Source organism: Serinus canaria, chromosome 6 (genome assembly GCF_022539315.1).
Source record: "Serinus canaria isolate serCan28SL12 chromosome 6, serCan2020, whole genome shotgun sequence".
NCBI lineage: Eukaryota > Metazoa > Chordata > Aves > Passeriformes > Fringillidae > Serinus > Serinus canaria.
The window spans coordinates 34977146-34990890 of NC_066320.1; the positions used below are offsets into that span (position 1 = coordinate 34977146).

The window sequence follows — 13745 nt, forward strand, 5'->3', positions numbered from 1 at the left end:
ATGGATGCATTCAGAGCATTTGAAAATGGGTCTGCTCCTGCCAGATGGGATCCCTTCCGTCGTCCCTTGGACTCCATCCAGCCCTGGCAATTCAGGCTTCTAGCAGCAGTAATGTTGTTGGTGACCTCCCTGTCACTTGCTGAGAACCTGGCTGTAATCCTGGTAACTTTTAAGTTCAAGCAATTGAGACAACCTGTCAATTATATTATAGTCAATTTGTCTGTGGCTGATTTCCTGGTCTCACTGACTGGTGGTACCATCAGCTTTTTAACAAATCTAAAAGGTTATTTTTTTATGGGATACTGGGCTTGCGTATTGGAAGGATTTGCTGTCACATTTTTTGGTAAGCTTGGTTTTGTTTGTCATTGTATGTTCTTTTTTTAAAACTGCCTTCAATGTATTGTACTGTAGCTTCCTAAGTCACTGACTTTGCATGCCTTTGAATTCACTGGTATTTTCCCCTGTTACGTGGATTCTGTAATGGAGAGTGAAAAATATATCTCTCTATCCCTGTCATATACATGGCCTGTTGCATGTGTAAAGGTCATTGAATATGTTTCACAGAATGAGGAAAAGCTTTCCAATAGAATAGCAGGGTTGTGGGGCTTATGGTAAAACAGTTTCAGGAAAAAAATCCTTATGCATAGTTAATTTCAATATTTATATTTAGGTGTGTGCATATATGGATAAATAAGAGAGAGAGAAAAAGAGTGAGTGGCTGCCCATAAACTGTGGAAAATCTCAGGGCATGGAACATCTGGTGTTCTCTGTCCTCCAGGGGCTCTGAGGAACAGGGACACACCTGTAACAGCCAGTCCGCACACCAACATCTTTTTGTGATTTCTTTTCATGGCTTTGTTCATTTACTACAAAAAAATATTAGAAGTACTCAAAGGGGAAAAATCCTCACCACGCAGTACCCCATGTAAATACACCTCTGCAGAGTAAATGGGATATTAGTTTAGAATGGGGCATCTACTCACTTGAGACAGACACTCATTCCTGCATCCTGTCCCCGTCTCTGAAGCTGCATGAAGACAGCCAGCAATGCTTGTCCCTGCTCTAAATCACAGTGCTGATCCTCAGCCTGGAAAGGAGTCCCACAGCTGCTCTCTGCCTGTTTAAGCTGGACAGAGGGCATGTTGCTGAGGGACAATGCTTCTACATTAGTTTGTGGCATGTAAGCCATGTCCTATGGAGAAAGATCAGGCTGTTTCAAGAGTTTGGTGTCCCACCACGTAATATGTGCCTAAATTGATAATTTGATGTTGTGGGCACCTGTCTGCAGGTTTGAGTTTTCTGACAGCCTGAAATAATTTTTGCAAAGATAATGTTTTGAAGATTTTAGTTAATTAATTTGTACGCTACACATAATTGGCAGCTTTTCAGTGTAGAACTGAAAGTGCAAGTCCTAACCCCTTAACTGGCCTGATTAGCTACTTGGTTTTGTAGCCCTTATACTGTAGACTGGCAAACTGGACAAACATGAAATTCTTATGCTCTTCATTAGTATTAGAATAATGCACATAAATTGCTCATCCTTTCATAACTTGTGTTGATAGAAAAGGTGTCTGGTGTTGTGGGTAGTCAAAGAGTGTAACTCTTTGGTTGCCCAGAGTTGTTGCAGAGTCTTCATCTCCAAAGATACTCAAAAGCCAGCTGGACTTGGTCCTGAACAACCTGCTAGATGGACAGTGCTTGAGGGGGAGGGATGACCTCCAGAGATGCTTTTCAAAATAAACAGTTCAGGGATTCTATAACTGGGATGATGTTTGCTGCTCGTTGATGTACCCAAATGTGATGCTGGCTGTGTTCTCTTGCTGCAGGCATTGTAGCTCTCTGGTCCCTTGCTCTGCTGGCTTTTGAGCGGTACGTTGTGATCTGCCGCCCGCTGAGAAACTCACGCTTGAGGGGGAAGCATGCAGCCCTAGGTATTGCCTTTGTGTGGAGTTTTTCCTTCATTTGGACCATTCCACCAACAAGTGGTTGGAGCAGTTACACCCCCAGTAAGATTGGAACTACTTGTGAGCCTAACTGGTAAGGCCACTCTCACAGAGTATGGTAAAAAAATGAAACTTGAAGTTCAGGATGCCTCAGGGCCAGGAATTTAAAGGAAAGGGTTAAAGATTATGTAAATCTCTGGAAAAAAACAGATATAAAGAAAGTTGTTATAAAATGGATCAAAATTTTCTGTGATCAGTTTCCAAAACAAAAATTTCTAAAGGGTGGAGCCTCCATCTCTAATGAAAATAATCACCCTAGACCTTGTGCTTTCTGTCAGCAGTCAAAGGACAAAGAGAGACTTTTTACAGGAGACTGGACAAAGCTCTGAGCCAGCTAGTCAGAGCCCATAGCTGGCTCTGCTTGGAGCAGGACGCTGGACCACGTGTCCCTTGCCATGTAATCAGCCCCAGTTCTTTCTTACTGTCCCTGTAGTTGCAGGATCCCCTCCCGGGCAGGGAGATGGCCCAGGGCTCCAGCTGGGGATATGACTAGAGCTGCAAAGGGCACGTTGAATAAAAACATTTGACAAAAATACTAGTGACATCTTTGAAAAGAAAGATTAATATTCCAAGAAACAATAAGAACACGTAGTGGTAATACCTACAAAGGTATTTTGTATTTTATACAGGTACTCAGGAGCTGATGCTGACCGTACATACATTATTACCTTCTTCACCACCTGCTTTGTAGTACCCTTATTGGTGATTTTGGTATCCTATGGAAAACTGGTGCAGAAGTTAAAAAAGGTAAGAAGGAGCACCCATAAGTAAACTTTTAAAATGTGTGTGCATGCAAAAGTTTGGAATTACTGTTGTGTTTGATTTTCTATACAGATCAGATATAAGCAGGTCAGATTTGCAGTCAGCAAACCCACTCAGTTACATCCCTTGTTATATAATTACCCTTACACACAGAGATTCATGCTGTGATTAGAAGTGATGTTTTAAAGTGTGGAGTTCAGATCTCTTATCAGTACATCTCATTAGTCAAACATCATACAAGTGAAAGAATGTCTACCTCATAAATAATCAGAATGATCCAGTACTGCTTTATTCACAATTATGCTTCAATTTAGTGATATTTCACAAGACTCAAACCAGGCAAATTAGAATGCAGCTTAAAATGACTGTAGTTGTAAATTTTAAAGAGTGCTGCCTACTACTTAGTAATATGCTCAAAATAAGATGTAGCCTTTGTAAATAGTGCAATGCAGTTTAATAAAGAAAATATTAGATTGTCCAGGAATCTCTAAAAGACTTGAGAAATGCTTTTGAATTTTCTTTAATGGTTGTGTTGACCTGATCCAAAAGAGAAGCTGCGAAAAGTGACAAAGAAGACAATAGAACAGGAAAATTCCTATTTGCTCCAGGATTTGGGGACAAGATTTTGGGACAATATTGATATTTCTATTTACTGCAAAGCTCTGAAAAGCCAGTACCTGCAACCCATTCTGTAACTCTATATTGAATTGCCATATGATTATATCTCACAAGTAAGTTCATTTTCAAAAATCTGGCTACAGTGAGCAGAGAGAGACCCAAGCACCAGAACTGGTGTCCTGATGTTCCCAGCCATCCCTCTTCATGCATTTTGTTCCACGCTTGCCACAGTGCAGGCTTGCTCCTGAGTGGAATAATCTGCCCTCAGTCCCAGTGACCCCAGCTTTACAATGCTAATTGTAGCTTTCACTTCAACATCAAGGTTGATGAAGAAATTAATCTTTGGGGAAATAACAAATTAGCAGTTTACAATCGAGGTAAATTATTATCGCCGTATTCTTTTGCTTGGAGATAAAGCACCAGTATGTTTTTCTTTATTAGTATTTAGAGAGAAAGGAAAAGCTATATGTGAAAAAAAGACCAGGCTGATACGAGACAAAGATGAAACCTTTGAAAGTGCAATACAGGAGATAATGTTCCTTTTCCAGAGGATGGCAAGTCTGCTGAGAGGGAGGCTGGGCTGCTCTCTGTGTAGGAACAGCATACATTAAAAAGTGCTATAGAAATCTCATATATTGGCAGGGACTATCTTATCAGTACCAAACACAGCCTTTATTAATGATTAGTAACTTGCAGTTATGGTAACAATTCATTACTGTTGTTGTTGATGTTGTTGTCATGTTTATATTTGGTAAAAACTGATGCAAATTTCAACTTTCTACAGAGGTGAGGACGTTGCCCTTCCTAGGAGGTGCATCTATACCTCTTTAAGCACAAACATAGAATTCTCCAGGTGCAGTTCAAAAGTATTAGGGAAAATATCTCCATAGAGTTCTAATATTACTGCAGGAAGTTAAAAGGCCATGTTATGCAAACAAATCATATTTTATTATACTGTAATATTGCAAGACCTGGCATCAGACCTAGAGCCACACAGAGTTATTAATTATTTCTCATGTAAAATAACATTTCATAACAGCCCCTTGTTTCGCTGAGTCATCAGAAACCAAGCAGAGATGTTTCCCAGAAAGACACTGTTTGACATCAGCTAGTTTCTGTATGAACCTCTGTGCCTAAGTTTCTTGCATGATTGCTGAGGAAAAGGGAGAGCATTCCTACTAAATGCCTCAATCCCACTTTAATTCAGGTATCATTAGATCATAAATGCTCTTCTGGGGAAGGCCATAAAGCACCACTGAGCCAGACAGACTGGCCTGGTGCAAATCTGCCCCTTGGTGAGGAGGTTGCCCAGCCTCAGCAGTGTGCTGTCTGCAATAGCCATGCCAGACCCCCAGCTGTCTGCAAGAGCCACATGGGATAGGGAGAGCTTGAATTCTGCTCACTATCTGCTTATGACTCACCATGATGTCCTTCTTTTTCACTTTGACAATAAAATTATAAAGATACTTAAGCAAAGGAAAGTTTACTAATGCTGGTATGTGGTAATTTGTGTCCCTCAGCAGTAACTTGGGCACCTGTCCCAAGTCTTTCCTTCTAGCGTGGCAACTGGACAGCTCACTAAAGTCACTGGTTGGACACCTTGTTTTTTTCCTAGAATGTTTTCTCTTTTTTTCAAAGGTGTCAGAAGCCCAAGGCAGGCTGGGAACTACCAGGAGACCTGAAAGACAAGTGACCAGAATGGTTGTTTTTATGATCATTGCCTTTCTAATCTGCTGGATGCCATACGCTACCTTTTCTATCCTAGTCACTGCACATCCCTCCATTGAGCTGGATCCCCGTCTGGCAGCAGTTCCAGCCTTCTTTTCCAAAACAGCTACCGTGTATAATCCAATTATTTATGTCTTTATGAACAAACAGGTACTGTATGCTCTCAGAGTGTCTCTAGCACTCATATTTTGCTATTTTGTCTTGATTTATAACGAATTACTTCTACCTACCTATTAGCTAACAAGCATTACAATATCCAGCATTTAGAATGAAAAAATAATCTGCCTGGTGGAAGATAGTGTAAACCTCTGAGCATTATTGAAATATAAATGTTAGTAATTATTAGGTTTTGATATTATAAAGGAAAATCAGCCCTTAGGGAACATGAGTTAGCTTCCTGTATGAAAATCATGTTCTCAAGACTGTCCCAATATATTTCAATAATTCTTTAAGAATGCAACAGCATGAAGTTGATCTTGAGGTGGGGTGCACCTTTTCAAAGCTTGAATTTGTCTTGGGAAAATGAGGCATTTGTGGTTCCTGTGCAGGGGGGAGAAGTATTGCAGATGCCCATTTAACAGGGAGCTTTTTTCTCTGGAACGAGGGCAGAGGATTGGATGCAGAAAAAAAGAACTGACATGGGGATGAACCAGAGTGCTGTGTGTTCACAATGATAACTGATAATAAACATGGGCAGATTTCTGCGATGAATGCAGCAACTGAGAGTGGCGGCATTAAGCTCATAAATTAAATAAAGGAAAACAGACTGTTGAATAAGAGATGTTGAATTTATTTATCCAGTCCTGCAGAGAGAACTACTGCTTATCTCACATCCTGTGGACAGCGCCCTGATCTCCCAAACCATGTAGATGTGTGCTACACTTTACCCTGTTTGTGGATGAGAACAACAAAAACCCATCTTTGAGTAGCCAGGAATTTAGTATGTGAAGGCATGAGTCTGGAGAAATGACCAATCATGTCCATTAGACATGATTACCTAGAAGCAGAAAAGAAAAATTGTTTTCTAGATTAAGATTGGATCTTTCCAGAACACAGTTAATTTTTAGGTTTAGAGTTCTTTGTGGTGGCATAGGCAGGTGTATTTTATGGGGTTAGTTCTTTATATTGCCAACTGATTCATGAGAGAATTTCCAAGACTTTTAGCTAATATGCAGATTGATTTATAGAATAGTATTTCCATTTCTAATGTGTTTTGACTGATCTCCTGTTTTTTCACCTTTTTAGTTCAGACAGTGTCTGATTCAGTTGTTCAGTTGCAGTGCCATAGGAGCTGCAGAGTGCAGCGTGAACCTGGCTGCAGAGAGAGCAGGGCTAACCCCGGACAAGGAGATGGCCCCCATGGCAGCTCATAGCTCCATTTCTGAGAGGAAAACTGGAGATGAACACACGAGCTGCAACCTTTGGCTTTGTTGACAGCTTCAGAAAACAAGAAGAGTGGGAGATGAGGTCATTAATGCAATGCCACAGTGTATTTAATTGTTACAATCACCTAATATAAAGAGATGTTGTCACGGGGGACGTTGTGTGCTGAGGACACAAGCTTTTCAAGTCCCAGGCTCCTCAGTGTGTGTAAGAGCTGCTTGGCCTGTGGGTGCAAACATCCAGCCCCAAGGTGAGTCCCTTCCTCCACTGCATTTCTCCTGCCAATCCACACCAGCTTGCAGCAGGTAGTGGCCCCACACCTCTGTCTCCCTGCACTCCCCAAGTGCCTGTTTCTGCTTCAGCCACGTCCTCGCTGCTTTAATTGGGCTGCTGATTCCAGAAAAAAATTATTAACTTGTTACTACACCTCTGCTTTCAGAAGCAAGGACTGTAACACAAATACTGCTTCTGTAAACAGTGAAAACTAATGGAAATTGCCAGCTTTCTGTGTCTGTATTCCATCTCATATTAAATTCACACAGTGAAGTGCAGCCCTATATTTGGCTATAGTGGAATGTCACTCGCACATGAAAAGCCAGACCAGGTTATGAGTGTAATAAAGACAGGCTTCTGTTTTACAAAGTGTTTGGGATCATTGTATGAAATGTTGCTAAGAACTAAGCTTGTGCTAAAGCACATTGGAATTTTAATCCTAGATAAAATCCATCTTTAATGGAATGCATTTTAGGAGAAAAGGCAAAGGATGACTGTATTTAAATGCTTTAGGATGGAAAACCATTGTTATAAAGAAGACATTAGAACAATGCCTGGAACAATTGTTGTTCCATAAAGCTATGGGGAAGCTACAGTAGCTCCACCCTGTACAGGCCTTAGCTATAGAAATGTGATATGGAATGAATCATCCATGGTTCAGTTTTACGTCCAAGAAATAGAATTATTTTACACAGAATAAATAAATTTAATTTCTGTCAGATCTTTTTCCTGCTTTCTGCTAAGTTAATGTTTGAAAAAGTATATTGCCTTGAAAAAGAGTGGGACTACCTGAGATGCCTGTGGTCAAAGCTAGTCCCTAAGCAGTACCTTGCTGGCTTAGAAGTCAAGAACCACTCCTGCAGCAGCTGGAGATGCTGGAGGGTCAGGAAAAGGTCATAGAGGCATCCAGCACAAAGCATGTCCTGAAGTTTCTGTGTGACTCCCTGGTTGGGAGGAGGAGAGCTGCAGCTCCCTGCTGGGGAGGAGGGACAGGCACGGGAGCGTGTCCCCGAGCCACTCTGGCCGTGGCATGCCTGGTGAACTGCCTGGCCATCTGTTCCTGCCCTCACCCACACCCATGGACAGCCGTGCCCTCTGTTCTGCACCTTACAAAAGCCCTTTGGAACCTTTTCCACAAGGTGTCCTTTGCACAAGAGGAGGAGAGGTCAGGAAGCATCGGATCCCTTTCTGTTTTCTGATTAGAAGGATGTTCAGATTCTGTTGCCCTGATTTCATTTTGGGATGGCAAGAGCCAAAGAGAGGAGTTAATCTACAAATAAAATCATGAGCTGAACATGTCAGAACTCACTGCAAAAGACTGTACAGTTTTCCTATTCATCTCACAAAATTTCACGAGGTGACTGCCTTTTAGAGTGTAATTTTGGCTTGAACTTTTGCAGGGCTCAATCTTAAACACAAATGTTGATCCTTATTCTGACAGGCACATTCTTTACCATTCTTTAATCCTGTGTTATCTGTAGCAGAGCAATGAACAGATGTATATGCCTTTTTAAAATGTTTTGGAAATACTGTGAGATAGGAAGACTATGGTATTCAGTTATTAATTCTCTGCACCTTTTTGTGCTCATTAGTCCATTAAAACAGCCAGATATGATTTGAAAGTGAAAATTCTTGCATTTAAGACTCAGATTTTCTCTTTCAAGGATATATTGACCTAGGTTAATCACAAGTTAATGGTATTACATATATTAAATCATGAAGGATTGGCAGAAGTGCTAGTGTTTAATTAAAAGCAACAGAATTATTTTATCTCTGGAGAAGGTGAGGATATGTAAAGTATAGCTCTGTAGTACAAAATAAAGCAACAAAAATTAAGTAATCGCAAAGAAAAAAGAAATGTAGACATGCATGGAAATGATGTAAAAATGTGTGGAATCAGTAGGAAACAGCAAGCTGTCTCTCTGAGATGTACCATCCCTGACAGAAACAAGGAATAATAGAATCAATGGGTATTTTAATTTAAATTGTCTTCAGTAATGTTTTTCAGGAGGAGGAGGATACCTTAAAAAGTGTGAACACCTTGACACATTGTCATGGTGGGCCAACCAGAACTGTATCAGCCTGTGAGCAAAATATTACAGGGCTCCCAGGAGCCGGTTGTTGTCTTTCAATTTAACATCGTAAAAAAAAATTTTAGAACTACGAACAAAACTGGGGGTTCAGAGTTGTGCACAGTAATGAAAGGGACACTTTTTGCAGTATGTGGTAAGAGCATGGCATGAACATTTCACCACATACAAAAAGTAACATAGGCAATGAATGGATGGTTTTAAGACCTTAAGATTTCATGAATAAAAGGTGTTAACACAGCCAAAGTCAGATTGCTTGTACTTGATTGGGAACCACGTATCTGAGTTTCTTTCACTTTTGAGTGATAAGACCTTGTCCTTACTCACACTGAACCTTTATTGCCAAGGGCTCTGAAAGCAAAAATGCAACTACCAGTCAAACCACGTTTGAGAAACACATTTCTCTCTGTTTCTGATTTTAGATGAAATATTAATTCCTGCTTTTGTTTGTTTGTTTGTTTGTTTGTTTCTTGCTTTCTCTTCCATTTGTTTCTTCACTGTGTTCAAAGCAACACCTCCAAAATAAAACACTTGTAATATTCTCCTCCTGGTTGCTCTTACCTGCAGATCTGACATCCCACCAGGAGGAGACTCCTTCCCCCAACAAATGCCCTTGCAAAGGAGAGAAGGGTTTGGCCGTGAGATGAGGCCTAAGCCTGAGCACTCACCTGTGTTTAGAGTGTCCAGGATGTTCCTCCACCACTTTTCCAGCCTGAGTGTTCCCACAGATATACACAGGGCAGATGCATTTGAGATATTTGTTCACAGTCTAGCTAGAGGAATAATATACATATTATATGGCTGGAACATTTCTGCTTAATTATGACCTCAGTGAAAATGATTATCCAAGAAAACAGAGTCATGAACATTAACAATAATTCTCATCTCAATTATTAAGAAATATAATTTTAAATGATTGGTGAAGAGAAGATTCCTAGAAAATTTATGATAATGTTCTTTATTATAATACTTAGTATTATAGATTGTACTATTTTTTCTCGTTATTACATTATATTGAAGTCTCTTTCCTTTTCTATGTCACAAATAGTTAAAAATCTGTAAGAGAATTTAAGGGCCTTTCAGCAATTTGGCACACCAGTTTTATCTCAACTATTATCTAGCTGCATCAAGATATTAATGTAGTCATCTCTCTTTAGTCTCAATGAATTACTATAAAAATGTCAAACAATTAGATTATATTGGCCAACACAGCCCTGTTTGATTGAGTGCAGATGTAGGCCACGTCCCTTGAATCACACTGAGGAAGAAGCAGAAAGGTTTGTGGAATTCCAGTGCAAATTTATTTCAATGTGGATCCCATTTTGGATTCTAATGCCATCTTGCAATACTAATAACAAAAAAATGCTAAAAATGTATTTTCAGATGAAATAAAAGTCAATGTCATTCAGGAGAAATACCAGCGAGCTCTGTTGGAGGAGAAAAAACCAAAAGCTATAAAAGGAGCACAGAAGGCAGTGTGCTGGTGCAAACACAGATACTGTCCAAGGGCACAGATGTGACTATACCATGGAGCAAAACAAACTTTTCCTTTCCTTATGGGAATAGTAGTGCTTAAATTCTGTTTCTGCTGGACCAGAAAATGTGGTATATGCTTTTGTGTCAGGAAGGCCCCCAGTGTATAAATATCTGATAGCAGTACCTGGTTACAAATCTCTCAGTGTTGGCTTCTGTGCCATTCTGGTGGCCACAGGACTAAGTGAGGACTTTTTCTGCACACACAAACTGTGCATCCAGTTGCACGTCTGGGCCCGTCATGGAGTGGCAAGGGACAAAATCCTGACAGATGGAATACCTCTCAATTACCTGGTGCCCACACAGATCACATATGAAGAAAAGCTGAAGTTATGCTGTTACAAGCTGGGAACAGTTTCTGTTCCATATATGATAAAAATTCAGAAGGTAGTTTTGTCAGTGATATTTTGCTGCAGACACACCATAAGCAAAGCACAGGGGCAGTGCATCTCCATGGGGAACAAGTCTGTTCCCACTCTGTGCCTGCACTCTGCATCCATGGGTGTCTGAGCTTCCTGAGCAGCAGGGCAGGAGAAAGCTGCACCTGTGTTTTTATTGACAGTGACAGGATTACTTGCTAATCATCAGAAAAAAATACTGTCCCAGAGAGGCTCAGATGCAGAATGACAAGGCAGGAGCTGTGTGTCAGTACCATGCCTAGTGAGCTATGCAGTTTAGCTGCTGCCTCACTGTCAGGTCTAACCAAAGTGCAGGTGGGCATCTGCACACCTCAGCTGCAGCGAACTCCACACTCAGTTTCTACTCTGTAACCTACTTCAAGAGTTACAGGCTCAGATAGATTTTGAGGATATGACAGAACTGCAAATATTTCTGAAACCCGTTCTTTTGTTCCATCAGGAAATCTTAGTTAATTCTCTCCACTGGTGTACTGACAGGTAATTAATGCACATCAGTGGGAGAAGAGACTGCTCTGGCTGCTTCCACAATGCTGAGAACTCCAGCAGACAAGCTCATTACCACCAGAATGAAGGTCAGGATGTCTGCTCTGAGCAGATTAAATGTTTTCAACACAAACTTGTTTCCCTAGATTCTTCTTCCAGGATATTGCAGATTACAGGTCTTGACTGTGATTCCACTGTCACTGTTCTCTCATCAAACCCACTTTGTACTTAAGAGGCTGTTCTCCAAGACATTGCCTGCAGCTTTCCAAATGAACACTTCTGTCCTACAGCATGAAACTGCTCTCCCTTACTGATGGATGACAACCATGTCTTCATTGCACTAATCAAAACACTTTGGGGACACTGATCTCTTTCTTACAATTTTGGCACCAAAAAGAAGAGAGCGAAGAGCAGTGTGGACACTGTTGCTATGATATAAATTTGATCTATTACCTGGTATCCAGTCAGATAATAAAACACCTGTATTACATAATATTTTCACACAGAAGCCAGTACAGTTTATGATTGTCAAGGGATATTACCATCTGCACTTGTGGAAAACTCAGGTTTGTTTTGGTTTTTTTATTTGATTTCTGAACCTCTCCCTGAACTTCTTTCACAATTGACATGGGCAAAATTAAGAAAAAACCCACTCAAAATTAAAAGTAATTTTAGACAAAAATGAATCTGATTCTTCAGTTTACTTCACTGTTATTATCTGCAGCTTATCTCAATGTACCTATAGCACAGAAAATTATGTCAACTTGGAATTGTTGTTTATGGTTATGGTAGGCCCATAAAAACCAGAAGCCTTAACCATCCACCTTGCTAAGAAACTTATGACATTAACTTCAATTTCTTTAAGAAAATTAAGTCATCACAAAAGCCAGAACATTATAAAAATATTTTTAGATGCCTTTTCAGGAAATAAACACAAATCCTAATCAGTGCAGCCCTGATTTCTGGTAAAGCTGTACATCTTTGTAAACATCTAATTTCCCCCTAACAATTTCAAAAGCTACATGTTGAGTATATCAAGAAAAGTGACAAGTCATGAACATTCAGTTACTGGAAAGGATGCTCTACTCAAGCTCAATACTGACTCACTTTCCATTTAATCTGGACAGTTTTCACCCTCTTCTGCCATCATATGTGAGGCTGAAGCATATTATGAAACAAAGGGAAAAGAAAGCACAGTAGTTAGTGACAAAGAAACATCTTCCTAAATATCTCCCATAGTAATGGACACTGTCACAAAACACCATTTTAATTTCTTATACCTTCCTAGCCCAAAATATTGGCCTTTACTTCTGAAAGGAGTCCTCATTTTTTTGGCTTCAGCTGTTTGAACTCAGCACTGACTTTGAGCACTCTTTTGGCAGAGGAAGAAAACATTTCTTCATAGATAGACTATTGCTTTTACAATGTTTATTTTAGTATATTTAAAAGTAAACATACATATAATAATAGGTGCCAAGATTCATCTTTCAGGGAATATTAGAATTGATATTTTATCCACCAGTAACATTGTTAACATTCCATATTGGATTTTTATTAAAATGACATTAAGTGATCTAAAATTGTTCCTCTTAAGTAAGTTGTAAGTAACCATAAGCCTTAAGTAACCATCTGGAAAGCTGCAATATATTAAATATATTTCCTCTCTTCTTATTCTGAAGACTGTTGTGCCTGCTACTTTTGAAAATGCTGCTACCATGTTCATGAAAGATCCCCCATGCTCTTCTATCACTGGCTGAGAAGTGTTCCATCAATTTATCACCTGAGTACCAGTCTGGGTCTTCCACCAGCCAGTAAATATTTCAGGGCACATAGGCATGCCTTCAATTTTAACTTGACCACATCCTTAAAACCCCTGCTGATAACTATCTGTCACCATATCCACACGAAGTCACTGCATTTGGAGACCTGAATTAATACCTAAAAAGGACTTTAAGGGACAAGAGACTTCCTGGTGACTTTCTGGCGATGAGCTGGTCCTCCAGCCACAGGCAAGAGAAGAAAGGCTTTACACTCATGCAGGATGGCTGAATTCCCTCTGACACCCCATTTTGGGAGAGCTTCCAGATCAGACGGTGCCAAAGCACAGGCTGGAAGGCTTGGAAGGTTGTAAAATCACAAAATTACTGTTCAGACTCAAGATGAATGGTCTTAAATAATCATGGGAATGATCTGTACACCACACTCAGGTCTGCTGTAATTTCCCTGCCCACGCACTCCTGCAGCAGCAGCTGCTGCTCAGTTTTGGTGTCTGCTCCCCTCATCCCTCTGCAAAGCACACAGCAGCCCTGCTGGCAGGACCAGCTCTGGAGGGAGGGATGCACGTGGGGCGTGACATCCTTCAATGACTGCTTGATTTAAAAGAGGTTAAACCAGGGACTAAGGACAGAGATACTCTTATTTTTGTTTGTTTTATCATTTTGTAGCAACCTTGC

The 13745-nt window shown here is 40.3% G+C and overlaps 1 protein-coding gene across 1 annotated transcript; it reads left to right on the plus strand.

The window, feature by feature from the left end:
- Positions 1 to 6854, plus strand: LOC103813751 (opsin-VA-like). Its single transcript, XM_009087084.4, has 5 exons — positions 1 to 343; positions 1827 to 2037; positions 2633 to 2750; positions 5022 to 5261; positions 6357 to 6854. The coding sequence occupies exons 1-5, from the start codon at positions 1 to 3 to the stop codon at positions 6543 to 6545; spliced, it is 1101 nt and encodes a 366-aa protein (XP_009085332.3). The 3' UTR covers positions 6546 to 6854.
- Positions 6855 to 13745: the final 6891 nt, after the last annotated feature.

What these genes read in the sequence shown, in the direction of transcription:
- LOC103813751 (XM_009087084.4), top strand. Translation starts at nt 1, where the DNA reads ATGGATGCATTCAGAGCATTTGAAAATGGGTCTGCTCCTGCCAGATGG. An exon ending in ACTACTTGTGAGCCTAACTG is followed by an intron (nt 2,038 to 2,632) that starts GTAAGGCCACTC and finishes TATTTTATACAG; the next exon opens with GTACTCAGGAGCTGATGCTG. An exon ending in ATGTCTTTATGAACAAACAG is followed by an intron (nt 5,262 to 6,356) that starts GTACTGTATGCT and finishes TCACCTTTTTAG; the next exon opens with TTCAGACAGTGTCTGATTCA.